The sequence below is a fragment of the Sebastes fasciatus genome, chromosome 5 (assembly GCF_043250625.1).
Source record: "Sebastes fasciatus isolate fSebFas1 chromosome 5, fSebFas1.pri, whole genome shotgun sequence".
Taxonomy (NCBI): Eukaryota; Metazoa; Chordata; class Actinopteri; order Perciformes; family Sebastidae; genus Sebastes; species Sebastes fasciatus.
In genome coordinates, this window is record NC_133799.1 from 21,383,888 (window position 1) to 21,405,003 (window position 21,116).

The window sequence follows — 21,116 nt, forward strand, 5'->3', positions numbered from 1 at the left end:
ACCCCTTACCTGGGGCAAGTTGAGCCACAGGAGCACTTTTTTTGGGAAGGTCATTTTTTTCAGACAGCTTTGTGATGGATGCATGCTGATCATTTCATTTGATAGGAGAGATCCTGAATTTAAGGTTCAAGTTTTCATTCTGCTTCTGTCTCATTTTTCCTAACCTCGAGGACAGCATAAGTAAAAATTGGCTCATCTTACCCCACTCTCCCCTACATGTTCGACAGTTTCTGGTTGATTACAATATGTGCATTTCCCAGTTGGATGCATGCCTATTCTATATAATGTATGGTTAAAGACCTGTATGTCCGATTCTCAGTCGAGTGATGATTTGTTTGCATTTATAACGATTTCAATTAAAATTTCTACGCCTTATGTTTGTTTGTTTGTTTGTTTATTAATAGATCCCCATTAGATTTTGCATAGCAGCAGCTATTCTTCCTGGGGTCAACATAGTTTACATGGTGACAATACAAAAAATACACATTCACACTACTCATCATACACTAACATAGCACATCCTAACGCACGTAAAAAAACCCAAAGAAAATAGAAAGGGTCTGGGTATCATCGGATAATCCGTTTTTCCTTTGGAATTCAGAAAGGAAATTTTTATTTTTTATTTTTTCGTTTTAAACCAAAAACGAGAAAACGGCCGTTTTCTCGTTTTCACGTGGTGCTCTGTTTGTTTTTTGTTTCCAAACGAAAAACGAAAAAAACAAATTAAAAAAACGATCCGATTTAGTTTCTTCAAGTTTCTTTCTGTCATTTTCTCTTCTGAATCGAGGAGCGGAGAACGGCAGTCACGTGACCAGGAAGTGAAGGCAAACATGTCAAAATAAAAGCCAAGAAGATAGTGTGGTAAAAATATTAAAAAAGTGTAACATTATTTAAGCACATGATCGAGGTAACAGTAGAAGATAAATAGGCTAAATAAATACATACTGTACCTAAAAAAGCCTAATTAATTATATATCCTAGACACCTACACTGTGCCAAAATCATGGAAATTCACAATAATTAGGCCTGTGCTAAAAAAGCCAGGCGCAAGTAAGCCAAATGATCTGTGGCCCATCGCAATAACCTCCATATTGTGTAAAACCATGGAACGAGTTCTTGCCAGCCACCTGACCAGCACAGTGGCTACTAAGCTAGATCTGCTCCAGTTCGCTTAAATAAGAGCGACAGAGTCCCAGACGACGCTGTGCTGACTCTGCTTAACACCGTCCACAAAACACCTTATGCATCCTAAAGGTTATGCCAGAGCTTTATTTGTGGATTTTAGCTCAGCTTTTAACTCAATGAAGACGCATATTCTCCTGAAAAGGCTCCTTGATCTCAACATCAACACAGGGTTAGTTGTGTGGATCAGAGGGTCTGTGTCAGGGAGAACATATCAGACGTGCTGCCCACAAGGCTGTGTTCTTTCCTCTGTGCTATTCTCTCTTTTTACTAATGAATTTATGACCAATGAGAAACATTTTAGACTGTTTAAGTATGTGGATGACATGGCCTTAGTTGGCCTTTTACAGGAAACAGGCCCACTAGGTGAAGCTGCCTATCTGGCCCACACTACAGCCCTTCAAACACGGTGTCACACTAGCCAGCTAGAAATCAATGTGGCTGAGAAGAAAGAATTAATCATGTGCTGCACAAAACAACATTTGATCACTGAGCCAGTTTCACTTGATGGCCAACATGTTGAAACTGTGGAACACTTTAAATACCTCGGTACAGTCCTGGACACCCAGGTGAGCTTCTCTGTAAATACAGAGTATATTTTCAAGAGATGCTCACAGCGACTTTATCTTCTAAGGAAACTTAGTGGCCTCGGTGTCAGCCGGCAGATTTTAGAATTAGTGTACAAAACTATTGTTGAGAGGATTTTAACCTTTAACCTTCCTGCCTGGTACGGTCACCTACACTGTAGATAGAAGAATAAACTGTCTAGGATTGTGTCAATGGTAGGCAAAATAGGTGGTAAACCCCAAAAGCCCTTGACTCAACTTTTTACAGAAAGGACGAGGAAGAAAGCGAGGAGCATCCTGGCAGATAGCTCCCATCCTCTCTGCAGCCAGTCGGGAGGCGCTATAGAGCCCCTCTGGCAACTAAACATGTGTTTAAAAAGTCTTTCATCCCAAATGCCATCAATACTCTTAACTCAACACAGTGACTGAGCAGATCTGAGCCACAGACACTGACATGAACTGTTTTTAATGTGTAACATAACCTGTCTCTGTTTTTTACTAACTGCTGTCTGTTGTTTTCTGTGTTTTGTGAGCCGAAGAGAAAAATCCACCCTGGTGGACAATAAAGTTTGATTGTATTGATCAGTTCATATTGAGGGGCCGTCAGCTTTACAATTTAGTTTGGAGGGAGATTCGGTACCAGTGAAGTCAGTGCATTTTATGAGTGGGCCTTCTGTGACGTTACCCACCGTAGGGGTCAGAGGTCACCACTCCTCAATCCCCAAGGATTTTCTTTTCAGTCAAATTTTCAATTTTGACGCATTTATAGATGAAAAGTCAAGTCAATAATCCTGGTCAATGATAGAGAAGTATGGTTGATCAGCATGTTTGCCAACCTTCAGACATCATAGTCTAATATGAGGATTAATCAGCCTGAGTTCTGAAGGAACCGGCCCTCTACCTCCAAGAGGTCAGGGCACAGTTACGTGTTGGTTAATCTTGTGTGACAAAGAGATTTTCCAAACAGACGGGTTAAAGCATAATAATACAATTTTTTACGAACAATTAATGTTGCATAAGTAAGATAACAGAGTTTACAGAATTCTGGATCCAATCAACGTGTCTCTGACAACATACAATGCATGGGTCAGTTCGCGAAGTCTGAACCCCGAGCTATCCCTGATCCAGCGTTTTTATGGTTTACACAATATCAATAGTCATGAGCTTATGGCACGTGATGTTTTTGCTGCATATCTTCTTTTTTGTTTCTTCTTCTGACTCCATCCTCCCGTGACCTTGTGAAAAGAACAGAACATGCAGTCCCGTGTGCCTCCCCCCTGTCCTCGCCCTTGAGTAGTTCAAAGCCTCTCCAAATGCTGCCGGAGATTATTACAATGTGACTATATAGAAATCTACAGTCACCGAATCACCTCCTCAAGGAACAAAACAGTGCAACAACAACTGAACAGCCCCAAGTCCTTCATTCATTCACCCTGAGTTATGCCCTTAGAAGCTAATAATTGAGAGACAGTTATTGAGCAATCATGAAACAATACAACAGTTTTCAGCTTCCCTTATAAGCAGGTTATTTCAGGTCATTGTAAGCACTTTTGTACATAATAAATCCAACAGTTCACTAAAAAACTGAAATCACTAACTTTCTGTATTCTGTTTGGTGGTTTATGAGGCTTAAGCCACATAGTGCTTCTCACCTGCCGACATAAAGAATTAGCCACATAGTGCTTCTCACCTGCCGACATAAAGAAACAGCCCATAGTAAGGGTGTGAGAGAGAAAATTGTCAATTATGTGAGAATTCTGTATAACATCTGTAGAGACCCTCCCTGTTGTATAACATCTGTAGAGACCCTCCCTGTAATTTATCACACACTTTTTGGATAAAAGACATTCATGTGTTAATGAAAAGAACAAAACAAAAAAATATCTATGTATGTACTTATTTGTGTATTTATTTAGCCTATTTATCTTCTACTGTTACTTTGATCCTGTGCTTAAATAATGTTACACTTTTATAGAATGATCAAACTATCTTCTTGGCTTTTATTTTGACATGTTTGCCTTCACTTCCGGGTCACGTGACTGCCGTTCTCTACAGATGTTATACAGAATTCTCACATAATTGACAATTTTCTCTCTCACACCCTTACTATGGGCTGTTTCTTTATGTCGGCAGGTGAGAAGCACTATGTGGCTTAAGCCTCATAAACCACCAAACAGAATACAGAAAGTTAGTGATTTCAGTTTTTTAGTGAACTGTTGGATTTATTATGTACAAAAGTGCTTACAATGACCTGAAATAACCTGCTTATAAGGGAAGCTGAAAACTGTTGTATTGTTTCATGATTGCTCAATAACTGTCTCTCAATTATTAGCTTCTAAGGGCATAACTCAGGGTGAATGAATGAAGGACTTGGGGCTGTTCAGTTGTTGTTGCACTGTTTTGTTCCTTGAGGAGGTGATTCGGTGACTGTAGATTTCTATATAGTCACATTGTAATAATCTCCGGCAGCATTTGGAGAGGCTTTGAACTACTCAAGGGCGAGGACAGGGGGGAGGCACACGGGACTGCATGTTCTGTTCTTTTCACAAGGTCACGGGAGGATGGAGTCAGAAGAAGAAACAAAAAAGAAGATATGCAGCAAAAACATCACGTGCCATAAGCTCATGACTATTGATATTGTGTAAACCATAAAAACGCTGGATCAGGGATAGCTCGGGGTTCAGACTTCGCGAACTGACCCATGCATTGTATGTTGTCAGAGACACGTTGATTGGATCCAGAATTCTGTAAACTCTGTTATCTTACTTATGCAACATTAATTGTTCGTAAAAAATTGTATTATTATGCTTTAACCCGTCTGTTTGGAAAATCTCTTTGTCACACAAGATTAACCAACACGTAACTGTGCCCTGACCTCTTGGAGGTAGAGGGCCGGTTCCTTCAGAACTCAGGCTGATTAATCCTCATATTAGACTATGATGTCTGAAGGTTGGCAAACATGCTGATCAACCATACTTCTCTATCATTGACCAGGATTATTGACTTGACTTTTCATCTATAAATGCGTCAAAATTGAAAATTTGACTGAAAAGAAAATCCTTGGGGATTGAGGAGTGGTGACCTCTGACCCCTACGGTGGGTAACGTCACAGAAGGCCCACTCATAAAATGCACTGACTTCACTGGTACCGAATCTCCCTCCAAACTAAATTGTAAAGCTGACGGCCCCTCAATATGAACTGATCAATACAATCAAACTTTATTGTCCACCAGGGTGGATTTTTCTCTTCGGCTCACAAAACACAGAAAACAACAGACAGCAGTTAGTAAAAAACAGAGACAGGTTATGTTACACATTAAAAACAGTTCATGTCAGTGTCTGTGGCTCAGATCTGCTCAGTCACTGTGTTGAGTTAAGAGTATTGATGGCATTTGGGATGAAAGACTTTTTAAACACATGTTTAGTTGCCAGAGGGGCTCTATAGCGCCTCCCGACTGGCTGCAGAGAGGATGGGAGCTATCTGCCAGGATGCTCCTCGCTTTCTTCCTCGTCCTTTCTGTAAAAAGTTGAGTCAAGGGCTTTTGGGGTTTACCACCTATTTTGCCTACCATTGACACAATCCTAGACAGTTTATTCTTCTATCTACAGTGTAGGTGACCGTACCAGGCAGGAAGGTTAAAGGTTAAAATCCTCTCAACAATAGTTTTGTACACTAATTCTAAAATCTGCCGGCTGACACCGAGGCCACTAAGTTTCCTTAGAAGATAAAGTCGCTGTGAGCATCTCTTGAAGATATACTCTGTATTTTCAGAGAAGCTCACCTGGGTGTCCAGGACTGTACCGAGGTATTTAAAGTGTTCCACAGTTTCAACATGTTGGCCATCAAGTGAAACTGGCTCTGTGATCAAATGTTGTTTTGTGCAGCACATGATTAATTCTTTCTTCTCAGCCACATTGATTTCTAGCTGGCTAGTGTGACACCGTGTTTGAAGGGCTGTAGTGTGGGCCAGATAGGCAGCTTCACCTAGTGGGCCTGTTTCCTGTAAAAGGCCAACTAAGGCCATGTCATCCACATACTTAAACAGTCTAAAATGTTTCTCATTGGTCATAAATTCATTAGTAAAAAGAGAGAATAGCACAGAGGAAAGAACACAGCCTTGTGGGCAGCACGTCTGATATGTTCTCCCTGACACAGACCCTCTGATCCACACAACTAACCCTGTGTTGATGTTGAGATCAAGGAGCCTTTTCAGGAGAATATGCATCTTCATTGAGTTAAAAGCTGAGCTAAAATCCACAAATAAAGCTCTGGCATAACCTTTAGGATGCATAAGGTGTTTTGTGGACGGTGTTAAGCAGAGTCAGCACAGCGTCGTCTGGGACTCTGTCGCTCTTATTTAAGCGAACTGGAGCAGATCTAGCTTAGTAGCCACTGTGCTGGTCAGGTGGCTGGCAAGAACTCGTTCCATGGTTTTACACAATATGGAGGTTATTGCGATGGGCCACAGATCATTTGGCTTACTTGCGCCTGGCTTTTTTAGCACAGGCCTAATTATTGTGAATTTCCATGATTTTGGCACAGTGTAGGTGTCTAGGATATATAATTAATTAGGCTTTTTTAGGTACAGTATGTATTTATTTAGCCTATTTATCTTCTACTGTTACCTCGATCATGTGCTTAAATAATGTTACACTTTTTTAATATTTTTACCACACTATCTTCTTGGCTTTTATTTTGACATGTTTGCCTTCACTTCCTGGTCACGTGACTGCCGTTCTCCGCTCCTCGATTCAGAAGAGAAAATGACAGAAAGAAACTTGAAGAAACTAAATCGGATCGTTTTTTTAATTTGTTTTTTTCGTTTTTCGTTTGGAAACAAAAAACAAACAGAGCACCACGTGAAAACGAGAAAACGGCCGTTTTCTCGTTTTTGGTTTAAAACGAAAAAATAAAAAAACATTTTTTCCTTTCTGAATTCCAAAGGAAAAACGGATTATCCGATGATACCCAGACCAGAAAGGCTCCGACTGAATCTATCATGATCTAACAGATAAATAACATCATACATAACATGGAATGCCCTTTAATACCCTTACACACCCAAGAATACTCATTCATTACTAAAGTTTCTTCTTAAGTAATGCTCTTTTAGTGTTTTTTTAAAACCATATATAGTATTTTGTTGTGTAATATGATTTGGGAGTGAATTCCATTCTTGCATTGCTCTGTACATTGCTGTACTTTGACCTGATTTGGTTTTGGATCTTGGTAAAGCAGCAGCAGCATGCCTTGTGGAATAATTGTGTGTATCTGTACTAAAGGATAGTTTTTTATAAAGAAAAAATAAATGGAGTCTTTGTTGTTATAACATTCTTAATGAAAACCATCATTGAATTTTTTTGTTTTTTTAATAGCCCACAAATGTGATATTTCTGTGTGAGAAGCAGCAGGCCAATCAGCTGCAGTCCCGCCCACATCCAGTCGAAACATTCCAACTGATAAACTCATAAACCCACTAATGAGCTTGTTATCTGAACAACACGCCCCCATTCCATATTCAAAGAGAAAGAGAGAGGAGGGGGACTACATGATCAAAGTGTAAAACTGGAATGTGGCACTCACTCCTGAACACTTGGTGCTAAAAAAATTTATCTACCAACAAGTTTACAAAATGGGAACTTTCACAAAAATCCTTTTAGGTAGTATATGTGCTGCTTTTCTAGCTGTCAAGTGGACTGCACCCAGTTTTGACGCAGGTAAGAGAGACGCAAATAGCTGTTGACATCCGAATAATGCTGAATAATGGATTCTTGGGCAGAGCAGCTTTTGCTGTTACCATATACGATTAGAAGTGAAACTACTACTACTACTACAACTACTACAAAGTAAGAGTTTGGGAGAAGTATGCTTTTAATTTGAAATTCCTTCCGGTATCAATATTCTAATGAATTCCTGTTTAGAGTCTGTTCGCATATTTTTTTTACGTTTGTTTTTCACAAGATCAATACGGTGCTTGCTGGAATGTGGCACAAAGTAATCTCTATATACTGCCCCATATCATCGTGGTCCCCACGTGCCACATTACAGTGTGGACCACATAACAGTGTGGAGCACACAACAGGACCGTGCAGCCTCAACTACATGGTTCACACTTGAATATATGGACCATGTAAGCTCATCATGCAACAGTGATGGGATGCTGTTCATGCTTATAGCTCAAAATGTCTGTGTGTAATAATGATGAGAAAGTTTAAAGCTCCCCTGGGGGAAATTTAGGAAAGGAATCACAAAATGAGCGAGTAATTGGTGATAATCTGACATGCTTTCCGCTTGTGACTGAGGACATTTATCCATGCTGTGAGGAAGCAGTGTACAGTCGAGCTTGCCAAAAATAATGAAATTATATGGTTTGACTCAATGGGATAGTGTGTACGGTTTTCAACAATTGCAACATTATGTCACCCTATGAAAAGCTACTACCACGGCTGACACTTAAAATAATAATACAAAAATAAATATAAGATCATATTTTAACATGTTATATGCAGTGTTGTAATCAAGGCCACCTAAACCGAGACAAGACCAAGACCAGACCAGTGCCAGTTCTACACTGCATGACACACTTATGATCAAAAGTGGAACAAGCAAATAGGCACTTCTCAACTTGACCTGCAAGATCCACATTCCCATAAAAACACCCACAGAAAACAAATGAAGATTCCTCTTCATTCACCTCTTGTAGTGCCCGTCCAGAACGGGCCGATTGCTTGTCCCCCTGAAGTGCTGCTTTCAGCGTTGTCAAGAACCGCGGTGTGATTGCTTGCACTCGCCAAGTGTGAAGTTGATTGGATGAATGGTTCTCGAGATATGCTAAGGACAGTCATACATTCATCCATACATAATTACAAAGACAGACTGACAGAGATTCCTTCCTGTATATAGTTAGATGCTGCTGCTACAGCGCTACCTATTGGCCAAATGGCACCAAATTGGCCATAGGCACTCAGACATCATATCTAATGTGGTCGCAATAGCACAAAACATTCAGAAGACATGACATTTGTTTGTATTATAAGTCCTGCCCACAGCGTTTTGAGCTAACTTTGAGGGCCAGCTATAGCAAAACTGTATGAAACATCAAAAATCTAAAAAGGTATCTTTTTTCCAGCGTGGTTCAGAGATGTTTTGTACCAAATTTGGTTAAGATTGCTCAAAATTTGTAGGAGGAGTAGCAAAAAAATCAGATTTGGACACGATTCCAAATGGTGGAAAATCAATCTGGACGCAAATGGGCGAGGATTATATGGATAGATTCGTCTCGACCCAGTAATGATATTAACAAATCAGACAATGAACAGGCAATTTAGTTATATCTCCGCAGGTGTGGTCTTGAAATAAAATCCTGAGACCGAGACAAGATCGAGTAAAAATGCGGTCGATTTCCGAGACCTTCAAAAAGTGGTCTTGAGACCAGTATCGAGTACTACAACACTGCTGCATGGTGAATGAAAATGTATGATTTGTTTCAGATTGGCTCCTCATTTACAGCCATACAAAGGGGCATTATCCTAGAAGTGCCGTTTTGCCTGTAATCCCTGCAAACTCTTCCTTTCTTATTTTTATGCCTCCGCACCGGCGACACATGTTGCCGGAGGCGCGGAGCCATAAAATATGTCAGGAACGCCCGGAGGGAATTCTTGCTCGCTTGGACTCAAGGATGAACTGATTACATTTTAGTGGTCAAAGGACAAGGTTGGGAGAAGAACAAACAATCGCCTCCTGGGAAAAAAAGTTCAGTTTTAGGTTAATGAATAAACACCATATCTGACTATTTTACCACCCTGTAAAAAAAGGGGACGTGGTTGTATCTCCCAGCTCGGTGTCAGAGTCCAATGAGCCATGAGTTAAAGTTGTGAAGTATCTAAATGATGTACAGTCTAGCAGCGACTTTGATTGGCTTTATTGCTGCCGTTTACATTCCTCCTGTGTGGAATGCACTGCTACTTGTTTTTCTTGTGTTGCATAAATGTACAAGGCTACACCTGCATTTCGTTGTGCAACCCGATGTTGCAGAATGACAATAGATAATAAATAATAAAATTCTTGAATCCTTATCTTTTTTATCATAAAAGCCCTCGTGCTGACTGATTCTAAATAAAATAGTAATCATGGGTTTATAGATTTGATCTGAGATAACAGGTCAATGTCATCAAATCACATTCAAAACTAAAGTTTATATCACATAAAATTCCAGTATTGTTATCAAAATTTCAAAAGCTGTATCAGTGGCACTCAAATTTAAATGTTTATTAATTTCCATCAACACAACTGTGGTCACAGCACATGTCTTTGTGTGTTTCTTGTATCTTTCAGAATCTCTCAGAGGAGCCAGGGTCTTGGTGACTGGGGCCAGTACGGGTATTGGTGAACAAATGGCATATCACTATGCCCGCTTTGGTGCCCAGATAGTAATTACAGCAAGGAGGGAGAAAGTGTTACAGCAGGTCAGTGAACTTAATGTCACAACATATGGACTCTAAGTTCAAACCAATAAATGTTTGAACCATTAAGTTCTAATAACACCATCATATAGTGTACAGTATATTGGTTGAAACTGAGTTAGACTTAAAGGAACAGTTTGTTAACATTTTGGGGGATCTATTAGCAGAATGGAATATAATATTCATAACTATGTTTTCATTAGTGTGTAATCATCTGAAACTAAGAATCGTTGTGTTTTCGTTAGCTTAGAATGAGCCCTTCATATCTACATAGGAGTGGTTCTCTTCTCAGAGTCCTCCATGTTTCTACAGTCGCCCAGAACAGACAAACCAAACACTGGCTATAGAGAGAGCGTTTTATGTCACCTGAAGGCCACTGTAGTTCTCAAACATGCTTGTGAAACTGCGGTAATGTGAGACGCAGAGTGCAAAACCGTGTTTTGTTGCTCCTAAAGTAGTGTTATTACTATGACTGTCAATCGATTAAAATATTTAATCACGATTAATCGTGAATTAATTGCACATTTTTTTGTCTGTTCAAAATGTACCTTAAAGAAAGATTTGTCAAGTATTGAATACCTTTAACATGGGAGTGAGCAAATATGCTTGCTCTATGCAAATGTATGTATGTATTTATTATTGGAAATCAATTAACAACACAAAACAATGACAAATATTATCCAGAAACCCTCACAGGTACTGCATTTAGCATGACAAAATATATTCAAATCATAACATGACAGACTCAACCCCAACAGGCAACAACAGCTTTCAGTGTGTCAGTGTGCTGACTTAACTAAGACTTGCCCCAAAACTGCATGTGATTATCATAAAGTAGGCATGTCTGTAAAGGGGAGACTCGTGGGTACCCATAGAACCCATTTTCATTTGCATATCTTGAGTTCAGAAGTTAAGGGACCTCTTTGAAAATGGCCATATCAGTGTTTCCTCACCAAAATTTAGCATAACTTTGGAGCGTTATTTAGCCTCCTTCGCGACAAGCTAGTATGACATGGTTGATGGTACCAATAGATTTGTATGAGTCCAGTAACTTCACCCTACCTTTAAAACTGAGCCTGCTACAACTCAGTTGGTTGCAATCTGCAACCACACCACTAGATGCTGCAAAATCCTTCACACTGTACCTTTAATACAATATTATGTCTAGCTATAGGTTTAACACGCACTCTTCTGTTGGTTGAAGTGCCTGCATTAAGACACAAGTGTTTCATATATACTCTTTTCTGAAACTGCATTGTGTCTATTCTTTCTGATCTTTGCTTATAGGTGGCAGAAAAGTGCCTGAGTTTAGGAGCCCAGAAAGCTCTCTATGTAGCAGCAGACATGGCCAGTGAGTCAGACGCAGACAAAGCCGTAGATTTTGCTCTGGAAAAGCTCGGAGGGTTGGATTACCTGGTTCTCAACCACATTGGCCCGAGCCCCTTCAGCATGTGGGACGGAGATGTGGAGCACACCAGGTGGCTGATGAAGGTAATGCTGCATTTTGATGGTCTATCAGCACATCAAATGAGGGGAATGCACTGATCTCTGTATGTATGTGTGCTTTTCAAAGGTCAATTTCTTCAGCTACATTCAGATGGCTTGGAAAGCTTTGGCCTCCCTTGAGCAAAGTAAAGGATCGCTGGTGATTGTTTCATCACTTTTAGGTGAGTTTGCCACATCATTTTTTTTTACATATTGAAAGCAAACTATGAAACTTACACATAAACATACATCAGTGGTGGCTGGTGACTCAAAGCGTTGGGAAGGACAGGAGGAAAACCAACCCACGGCGTCATGTTATTTTACACTAGTTGGCTACTTATCTCTAATTTCTTTCTTTATGAAACATAATTCACATTCAGTATCACAATAACAAAAGAGCCAGGGGTATATCACACTAAACAAAAATATTAAAACCTAAATATAGGCCTATTGAGTGTCTTATTGGCCTTTTTCTTTTCACATATTGCTCAACATCCTTCAAGAAAACAACATAATAAGGTATTTATTGTTAAATTTATATTTATGAATAAAATATTAAAAGAAAGCGTATCAAATTCATCATAAGAAAATATTGCTTAGGGGTTTTTGAAGAAACCAAAAACCACATTTTCCCATAATAATGTCTTTAAAGATATAATCAATGACAAATCTGCAAAGGTCTTTGTGTCTTGTTTTCTCATCTCTGAAATGTATGAACTGGAAGTCTATCTGGCAGTGCATAAATGATCCATACTACAGCGTTGTTCTGGGAGCAACTGTGCGTAAATAGACAAACTGTATTGTTCAGAAGGAATGGAAGAAGAAAAGTATTACGAGGGAACGCAAACATATAGCGAGGTAACACAATATTTATTTCGAGGGAAGGCAAAACATATTGCAAGGGAATGCAAAATATTGCGATGGAACAAAAAACATAATGCGAGGGAACTCAAAAGATTGCAAAGGAGGGCAAAACATATCGCGAGAAAACAAAAGATTACAAGGGAATGCAAAACATATTGCAAAGGAACACAAAAAATTGTGAGGGAACGCAAAACATATTGCGAGGGACGGCAAAACATGTTGCGAGGGAATGCAAAATATTGCGAGGGAACGCAAAACATATTGTTAGGGAACGCAAAAGTAGTCCTCAAAAAATTCTCTCCGCAATTCTTAAGAGGCTCCGTACTTTTTCATATCAAAATTAAGAAAAATGGAAATAAAAATACTTTGTTAGACTAAACCATTTTGAAAACGTTGACTTTCAAAATTCATTCTTGACCATCAGTTCAAGATGACAAAACAGTCTCACCTCAACATCCACTTAATCGCTTTTCTAGAGCTTTTGATCTTATCACATGATCTTCATGAGGACTTTAAGGAATAGTGGAGTTTTTTTTACGATTCCTTAAAGTGCTCAGAGAAAAATCGACTGGACACTGCCGAAAAAGGTCATGTGATATGATCAAAAGCTCCAACAGCTACTAAATGGACCTTATAGTGAGACTGTTTTGTAAAGTGATTAAAAAATGTTGCAATACCAAATCTATTGGAAATATTTTATATTCTGTCTTTATATTCTTGTCCCGATGTGTTATTTGTGTTTTATTTGCTATTTCATGAACTAGAAAACGCCATTGTAAGAATTTGTTCTCCTTAGATGAGTTTATAAACATTATTGATGCGTGACAGGTAAAATGCCCAGTCCCTTCGTGGCACCGTATACAGCAACAAAATTTGCCTTGAATGGTTTCTTTGGGGCCCTTCAGCATGAGCTGGCTATGAAGAAGAGCAATGTGTCCCTCTCTATATGTACGCTGGGGCTCATCGATACTGAATCAGCTATGGAGAAAGTCAGGTCAGTCAAGAGAACAGTGAGTGTTACTAAGTCCAAATGCAAAGTGTCTCACAGCTACATAAACATGGTCACTGATACATGTATTTTGGTATGCTGCAACTTATTTGGCATCATGTTTACATCTGCTATCCACAGTAGTTAAGAGGAATATTTTTCTGTATCCTAGGGGAGTCACTAATGTACAAGCCTACCCTGCAGCAGACGCAGCCTTGAACATCATCATTACAGGAAGTACGAGACAGCTGGAGCTCTTCTACCCTTGGCTCACCCACATTATGACTTTGACCAAAGACTGGTTCCCTTCCATCACAAACTACATCATCCAGAACACCTACAACTACATCCCATGAAAAACATCAATTCGGCAATTGATTTATTCCACTAACCAAATTTAGCCTCAATAAATAAAATTGTACACCCAGACTTTTCCTGTATTATGCTCATTTTCAGGTTCGGACTCCAGGTTAAAAAATCCTCACACTGTCTGTCTGAATATACCTGTATTTACCCTCAGTCTAGCGCATTACAACGGAATTGACCCCTTCGCTATTCCCCGTCCCCCCACTGCTACTCCGTCAAGCTGTCAGAGCTACCATAGAGCCAACACTGTCACTAACTACGCTCCCCGCACAAATATCTAGTTATGTTTTGGGGAAAAACAAAAAAGCGATTTCAGAGAGAAGCAGACAGAATTGTCTACACTATGTGTTTGGAGGATGTATCACAATGTCAAACTGATTCAGCAGAGAAAACAGGTCAGAGTTACCATGGAGCCCACACACTTTTTAGATAAAGATAGACGCCTACAGATTACAGTGTAAAAGTGAACCACCACCATCCCCTGGCGACTGAGACAGAAGACAATGAAATTAAGGAACATCACTGTTGCAATCATTACAACGCAAAAGCAGCATGAGCTGGATATGAAGCAGAGCAATGTGTCCATCTCTATATGTACACTGGGACTCATTGATACTGAGGCTCTTGTCATATCACGCATTGACTACTGCAACTCCCTACTAGCAGTCCTCCCTGCATGCACATTCAAACCTCTGCAGATGATCCAGAACGCAGCAGCGCGACTGGTCTTCAACCAACCCAAAACAGGTTGGGTTGGTTTGCAATTCAGGTGCTATTGGTTTTCTACTAAGGTTTCAGACATACTAATAAATCTCACATACTGTTTTAGCGTACTGAATAGCATGTTAGTATAGAATTTCAGACGCAACGTGGGACATTATGTAGAATGTTTACGTTTAAAACTGTGAAATGGTTTATACGTTGTATATTTGTGACATCACTACTGTACAGAAATCCTGACGGCTCGTTTAAAGGCCCAATTTCTGAATATGGGCTGTGTGTATTTCTCCATGGATTGAGCGTTTGGATACTTTCACAGTATTTATATTGCACTTAAACCTACTGACAGTGAAATGGATCAGGTTACAATAGTGTGTCACTAAAAACAAACTGAAACTTGTCCTCTATTCCTGGTCTTGCTTTTAGGAGAGGTCCAGTTATAAAAAGTCCACAGAGGAGAAAAGCTTATAGATTGGGTTTGTTTCATGTTGGCCTACCTCAAAGAGATTAAATAGATCAGTCATTAGGTGCTGGTTTACTACTCAGAAGACAACACACGGGGCAGTACACAGTAGGAGAACGCGCTGCTTGAGAGACGAGTCAGGACAACGCATTCTCATCCCAACTCGTCACATACTGACGCTTTGTCAGACCCCTCGGCGTCACTTTTCGGTTGCAGTAAACACGTGCTTAATGTTGTGAATTAAACAAAAACACTGACTTATGTTCTAAGCACTATAGTTAGGTTTAGGAAAGAACTACATGGTTTTGTCATGGTTGGGCTTCAAACTACTACGTTTGCACAGTGAAAATTTCTTAACTGATAACTTAACGCACGGGACACAAACAGCAGTCTCCTGGATGAACGCCTTATGGTTTTTGGATATGGAAATAAAAAGTAGATTTCCCCCCCATTCACACTGTATTTCTCTTGCTTTTGAAACGTTTCCTTTCAAAGTATCTTTTGGGATATTTTTTTGCCCTAATTTGAAAGTGGATAGTTGAGAGGTCACATGAAAGAAGGGGGAGAAAAGGTGGCAATGATTTACATCAAAGGTTACCTAACTGGAATCAAATCTGAGATGCTGTGATCAGAGAATAAAGTCTTAAACACTTAGGTCACCAGGACACCATATAATTGAGTTCCAAAAGGACAGATTCGAGTTTTTTTTAATTCATTCAAAAACTCTCAGTCATACACACTTAATAAGAATCAAGCATACTCAATACCATACCTTCATACCTGTAAAATGAGACATTAACCCTCATCCTACTGACCTATTTAACATACAAGGACTACCGACTGGGGACCCCAAGAATAAACTAATGTAAGAAACAACCATCAAAGCAAAATGTTAACTTATTTCTTCTCAAAACATTATTAGTAATGTAATTAATGTCATCTGAAGAAAAAAAAACATTATTTTAGGAAAGTTACAGTTAATTTGCATATTTTGTGAAATTAAAATAGACCCGAGCACATGAGGAAATCTGTATCGGCTGCATCTGTAACCTTCACAGTGACTGACAGAGTGCCCATACCACCTTGATAGTGTGTGATACTTTAAATTAGGACCCATGGCAAACATTTTATCTATCTATTCTATTTTATCTATTTTAACTGCATAGGCTGCAATTAGGTGCTTTAGACTGGGGTCCTCCTGGACCCTAATACATTGGTCTTTTTAAAAAGCCCTGATTAAAACTAGCCCTGTCAATCGATTAAAATATTTAATTGTGAGTAATGGAAAATTAATCCAGCATTTTTTTAATCTGTTCAAAATGTACCCTAAAGGGAGATTTGTCAAGTATTTAATACTTATATGAACATGGGAGTGGGCAAATATGCTTGTTTTAATCAAACGTATGTGTATATAATTGGAAATCAACACAAAATAATGAGAATATTGTCCAGAAACCCTCACAGGTGCTTCATTTAGCATAAAAAAAATATATGCTGAAGTGGACATGTCTGTAAAGGGGAGACTCGTGGGTAGCCATAGAACCCATTTTCAGTCAGATATATTGAGGTCAGAGGTCAAGGGGACCCCTTTGAAAATGGCCATGACAGTTTTTCCTTGCCAAAATTTAGCTTAAGTTTGGAGCGTTATTTAACCTCTTTCCCGATAAGCTAGTATGACATGGTACCAATGGATTCTTTAGGTTTTCTAGTTTCATGCGATACCAGTATCCTCGCACTAGCTATAAAACTGAGCCCACTACAACCTCCGAAAGATCCATTGCATTAATGCGTTAAAAGCCCTAACTAAAATAGAAACAGAAAACAATGATATGAAGTCATTAGGAACAAATTGATTGACAAAGACATGAAAAATGTGAGATATGACAAAAAGTAGACCTCTGGGGTCTGCGGGGACCCCAGTTGATCTGAATGGAAAAGTACGTTGAATGTCCACATGAGGGCAGTAGTGCCAAAGTAGTGAAGTCAGATTACTTCATCCTCTCTACAGCAGCCAGTGAAGTCTATTCTCTGTAAACCTTCCTTAATAACCTTGATAATAGCAGACTATCATGCTTTTGATGGCGACGTGGCAAATTGGTTTGAGACCGTTTTATCTTGAATACTGTCGTCTTTGGTTGAAAAAATAACGGAGTCCTGTGTATTCACAGTTTGAATCATCTGATTTCTTTCTTTTTTTAAACCTCCATCACCATATCAATCCTCTCCCTCCCCGCTCCTTTTCCTGTCTTCACTGTTCTCCACCCCTGGACTCCTCTCCATCTCCATTCTTCTCTATTTCTCTCAGTTCCGTCTTTCCAAAGCTGCATGGCCACAGTAGGCGTTGCAGACTTCCTACAGAGCAGGACTTTCTCAGTGGGTTCCTTTGTGTCTTTGTTCATCATCCCCCAAAAGCACCGCAGGCTTCCTGTGAAGCTGTTGGCTCAATCCATCCTGGTGGTCTTTCCTTCATTGTAATGCACCCCAGAGGTTGTACCCCGCTGATAGAGTGGTTTTCTACTGTATACCCAGAGTGAGTTGTCATTGTCAAAAACAATTGCTTAAAATTATAGTGCGATTTGAAAAGTTGAGAAACAAAATGAAGAGCATTTTCTCCTGGATGCATATAAATGAGCCAAGTCGCACAGCAGTTCGTGAAATAGTCACAAAATGTAATGTATTGATTTGTGTACGTAGACACGAATTTCACACTTTTTTTTTCGTGATGGTCAGCACAAAATCAATTCGTATTCGTATTCATGTAATTGTCAGCCGGGAAGTATAAAGAGCGGTAAGTAGGAGGTCGGGGTGGATGGGTGAAACAACACCGGACTTTTGCCCAGGAGATCGGTGTTTGTGTCCCGTGTGGAACCACAAAAAAATATTTATTTGTCACGTAACTTCCGTAACTAAGTTACAGCATTTTTTAAAAATATTTTAACCCAAACCACAATCTTTTCCTAAACCTAACTAAGTAGTTTTTGTCACGTAACTTCCGTACTTAAGTTACAGAATTTTTAGAGATATTTAACCAAAACCGCAATCTTTTCCCCAAACCTAACGAAGTAGTTTTGTTGCCTAAGCCTAATCAAGTCCATCTTTTCTGAAACTTTATTTTGAAAAAACTGGAGCAGCACGTGTTCCTGGACATTTGTAGGAAAATGCATGAAAATTACATTGTTGAAAGTCGTGCTGAGTGTCATGAAAAAAAGGGAAATTCGTGTCTATGTAAACGAATCAAATAGATTCAATTTCGTGACTATTTCACAAACTGCCGTGAAACTGTTGAAATGACACTCCTAGAGCAAGTGGCCTTGAATCTTTAATATAAAAAGTTTCACAGTTCTCTCTTTCGATTGATAAGACTGATGGGGGGATGTCATTGGAATACATGTTCTCTTTGTCCTTATCTTGACACTCTTGATGATTTGAGGGGATTGAGGAGATGGTTTAATCTCCCTGCAGATGCCGTGGAAAGAAAAAAACTCCTCTCGCTCCTTTTCGTCTCTTTCTCTGTCACACACACACAAATATGGAGGGGCCTCCCGGGGAGGAGAGCAGGCATGGCCTGGGAGAACAGCCAGAAACACCTGCAACAGATTAGTGCTCCTAATGCTAGGTAATAAATCCTCTCACCCTTCTCTAGCATCTCCATCTCCACCAAGCATGGATCTTATAGGCTGAGGAGCATCCACCCACAACACTCACAGCAACACACACAAAATATAGACGGGTTTCTGTGCAACGTCATCACAGAGATGCGCACGCAACTAGGGGGCAGAAAGCACGGCATGTCAAGCAGAGCCGAGCTGCAAAGCAGATGACAAGGAGTTGTTGTGCAGTAAACTGCATCAACTGCAGGAAAGACGGATTGAAAGTGTTTAATATTCAGAAGGATGTGGAATCACATGCCTTTGCTAAAAACAGAAGGAGATTATGGATCCAGGCCTGATGGGCAAGAGCATTCTAGTCACACAGCGCTAGCAAAGCAGCAGGTGGTCATGGCGAGCTGTCATGCTCCACAGATCGATGAAAATGAACTGATCAACAACAGGGTGATCGACCAGCACTCAAAATATTTATTTATAATCAGCGACTATGCCTTAAAACTTAAAAGTGATGCAAGGCTTCGTTACGACTCCAATTTTCTGCAAAGTTATGCGACTACGGCGGACGAAAGCTTACTCTGGTATGCCGTAACATTACATTTTGAAGGGAAGACGCATGGTGGTCTACTAGGGCAGCTGCTCCTCCTCCCCTGCGGTCACAACAACAAGCGGCCGTGGAAGCTAACGTTAGCTACGTTCGTTTAAATTTGAATCGGACATTTAACGACTGAGGGCTAACTGCTAACGTTAGCTAGCAACCAGTCTGGTTGTACTAATAAGAAAACCATAATCCAAGTCTCCAGTTTTATATTAACGTTATGCCTGTTGAGGAATCACAAAGGAAAGTGTTTGGCGCCGTCCATCTAGAGGGGCTCACGTAACTTGAACGCCAACCAGAGTGTCAACCAAACAGACACAGATCTCCCAAGTCAAATCACACATCCGTCTGATATAACGTTACCCATCTCATAAGAGGTGATAATTATAAACAAATCTCATACTAATACATCATATGATAATGGTATTTGATGGTCGGACTCTGCCGGGGTCTAGTATAGTCAACAAGAATGTAAAAACAATGCAAAATCTACAATGATTACAACCGGCTGCCAAAGCGTTTTTTCCCCCCTTTTCTCTCCAGTAAAGTTTGTATACAAGAAACCCGTCTATAGTATCAAACGTTAATGCATCCATGGGTGTATTTATTTTGTCTTTCTCAGTTCTTATCCACTGCTGCAAATGAAACTACACTACTCTTATATAATCTCTATCCTATTGGTTCAGCATCATGGAGGTTTTCCCCAGGGTTTTACACTGGGCTCTATATCAAGATCAAACATTTTCATTAAGACTGCAAACAGCCAAGGCCAAGACCAAAGCCGAGGCTGGCTGCTTTACTGACTACACATAAAACTTGAAAGGTGGCAGACTGATTGGCCAATAGGACTTTCACTTACCGAGGTTTGTAATGGAGGTTGAATTCTGCTTTAATGTCCGTGATACAGCACATTATTTAATCTCTATGTCGACCGATAAAGAAAGACAATCTGTATGTGTGCTACAGTAGTAAAATCAAACGACATGTAAAATAAGTCCATAACCCTTTTCCGGATAGCACGCCGTACGTCCTCGGGTTTTATATTTGCTGATGCAGCAGAAATGTCACGTCTCAGACCATAAATAGTCACCTATCCATGGCAACAGTACAGTGCACCTCCACCATCATGCCCCGGTCCCAATTTATGATTCTTTCTTGTCCTGCTTCTTTGAGCACAAAGGACACTGCTCCACAAATCTCCATCCAGCTTCATCCATCAGTTACTCTGAGCACTACAGAAAGAGCGGCCTTGATGTACACACACGTGCGTCGTGTCATGCATGTTCGCTGGCTAGTGTGTATTATGTGTGTGTGTGTGTGTGTGTGTGTGTGTGACATTTATCACCCACTGGCTTGGGAGTGACCAACTGGTGAGAATGGGACTCAGGAGTGTGTGAAGGAGGAAGTGGGAGAGTAAACCATGAGGTATCTCACAGATGTATTATATCTGTATGTCGGTGTAAGACTACAGTGTGACACAGAGAGACAGCACTCCTGGAAACAAGCTTTAAGGGGCAATTGAAAATAAATACTGAAAGAAATCGAACACAGAAAATATATAGCTACTGTAATTTTAAAAAATGTATTGTAACTGTATTGGTCATTCAACTGTACTGTTTTAAGTGAAATGCATTCATAAAATTCTCTTTTGGACATTAATTTGACAATGGGCTTATTTGCTTTCTTGCCAAGAGTCAGATGAGAAATTGATACCACTCTTGTGTCCGCACAGTAAATATGTAGCTGGAGGCAGCATCCAGTTAGCTTAGCTTAACATAAAGACCAGTAACTTCTTCGAGTCTCCACGTTCTTATAC

General features: G+C 39.9%; 1 protein-coding gene and 2 long non-coding RNA genes across 3 annotated transcripts; 2 read left to right on the forward strand and 1 right to left on the reverse strand.

Moving 5' to 3' along the window:
* The first annotated feature begins 547 nt into the window (after window positions 1-547).
* Window positions 548-3,297, forward strand: LOC141767948 (uncharacterized). The gene is made up of 2 exons (XR_012593968.1): window positions 548-673; window positions 1,328-3,297. It is a non-coding gene; the product is annotated as an uncharacterized LOC141767948 (long non-coding RNA).
* Window positions 3,298-3,984: 687 nt separating this feature from the next.
* On the reverse strand, window positions 3,985-6,718 carry LOC141767949 (uncharacterized). The gene is made up of 2 exons (XR_012593969.1): window positions 6,609-6,718; window positions 3,985-5,954 (listed from the first exon to the last, which is right to left on the reverse strand). It is a non-coding gene; the product is annotated as an uncharacterized LOC141767949 (long non-coding RNA).
* A 537-nt stretch (window positions 6,719-7,255) lies between these two features.
* On the forward strand, window positions 7,256-13,977 carry hsd11b1la (hydroxysteroid (11-beta) dehydrogenase 1-like a). The gene is made up of 6 exons (XM_074635704.1): window positions 7,256-7,466; window positions 10,084-10,214; window positions 11,499-11,702; window positions 11,785-11,878; window positions 13,389-13,554; window positions 13,721-13,977. The coding sequence occupies exons 1-6, from the start codon at window positions 7,382-7,384 to the stop codon at window positions 13,902-13,904; spliced, it is 864 nt and encodes a 287-aa protein (XP_074491805.1). The 5' UTR covers window positions 7,256-7,381; the 3' UTR covers window positions 13,905-13,977.
* The last annotated feature ends 7,139 nt before the right edge of the window (window positions 13,978-21,116 follow it).

Coding starts and splice junctions, on each gene's coding strand:
- hsd11b1la (XM_074635704.1), top strand. CDS start 7,382: ATGGGAACTTTCACAAAAATCCTTTTAGGTAGTATATGTGCTGCTTTT. Junction 11,879..13,388: donor GATTGTTTCATCACTTTTAG/GTGAGTTTGCCA, acceptor GATGCGTGACAG/GTAAAATGCCCAGTCCCTTC. Junction 13,555..13,720: donor TCAGCTATGGAGAAAGTCAG/GTCAGTCAAGAG, acceptor TCTGTATCCTAG/GGGAGTCACTAATGTACAAG.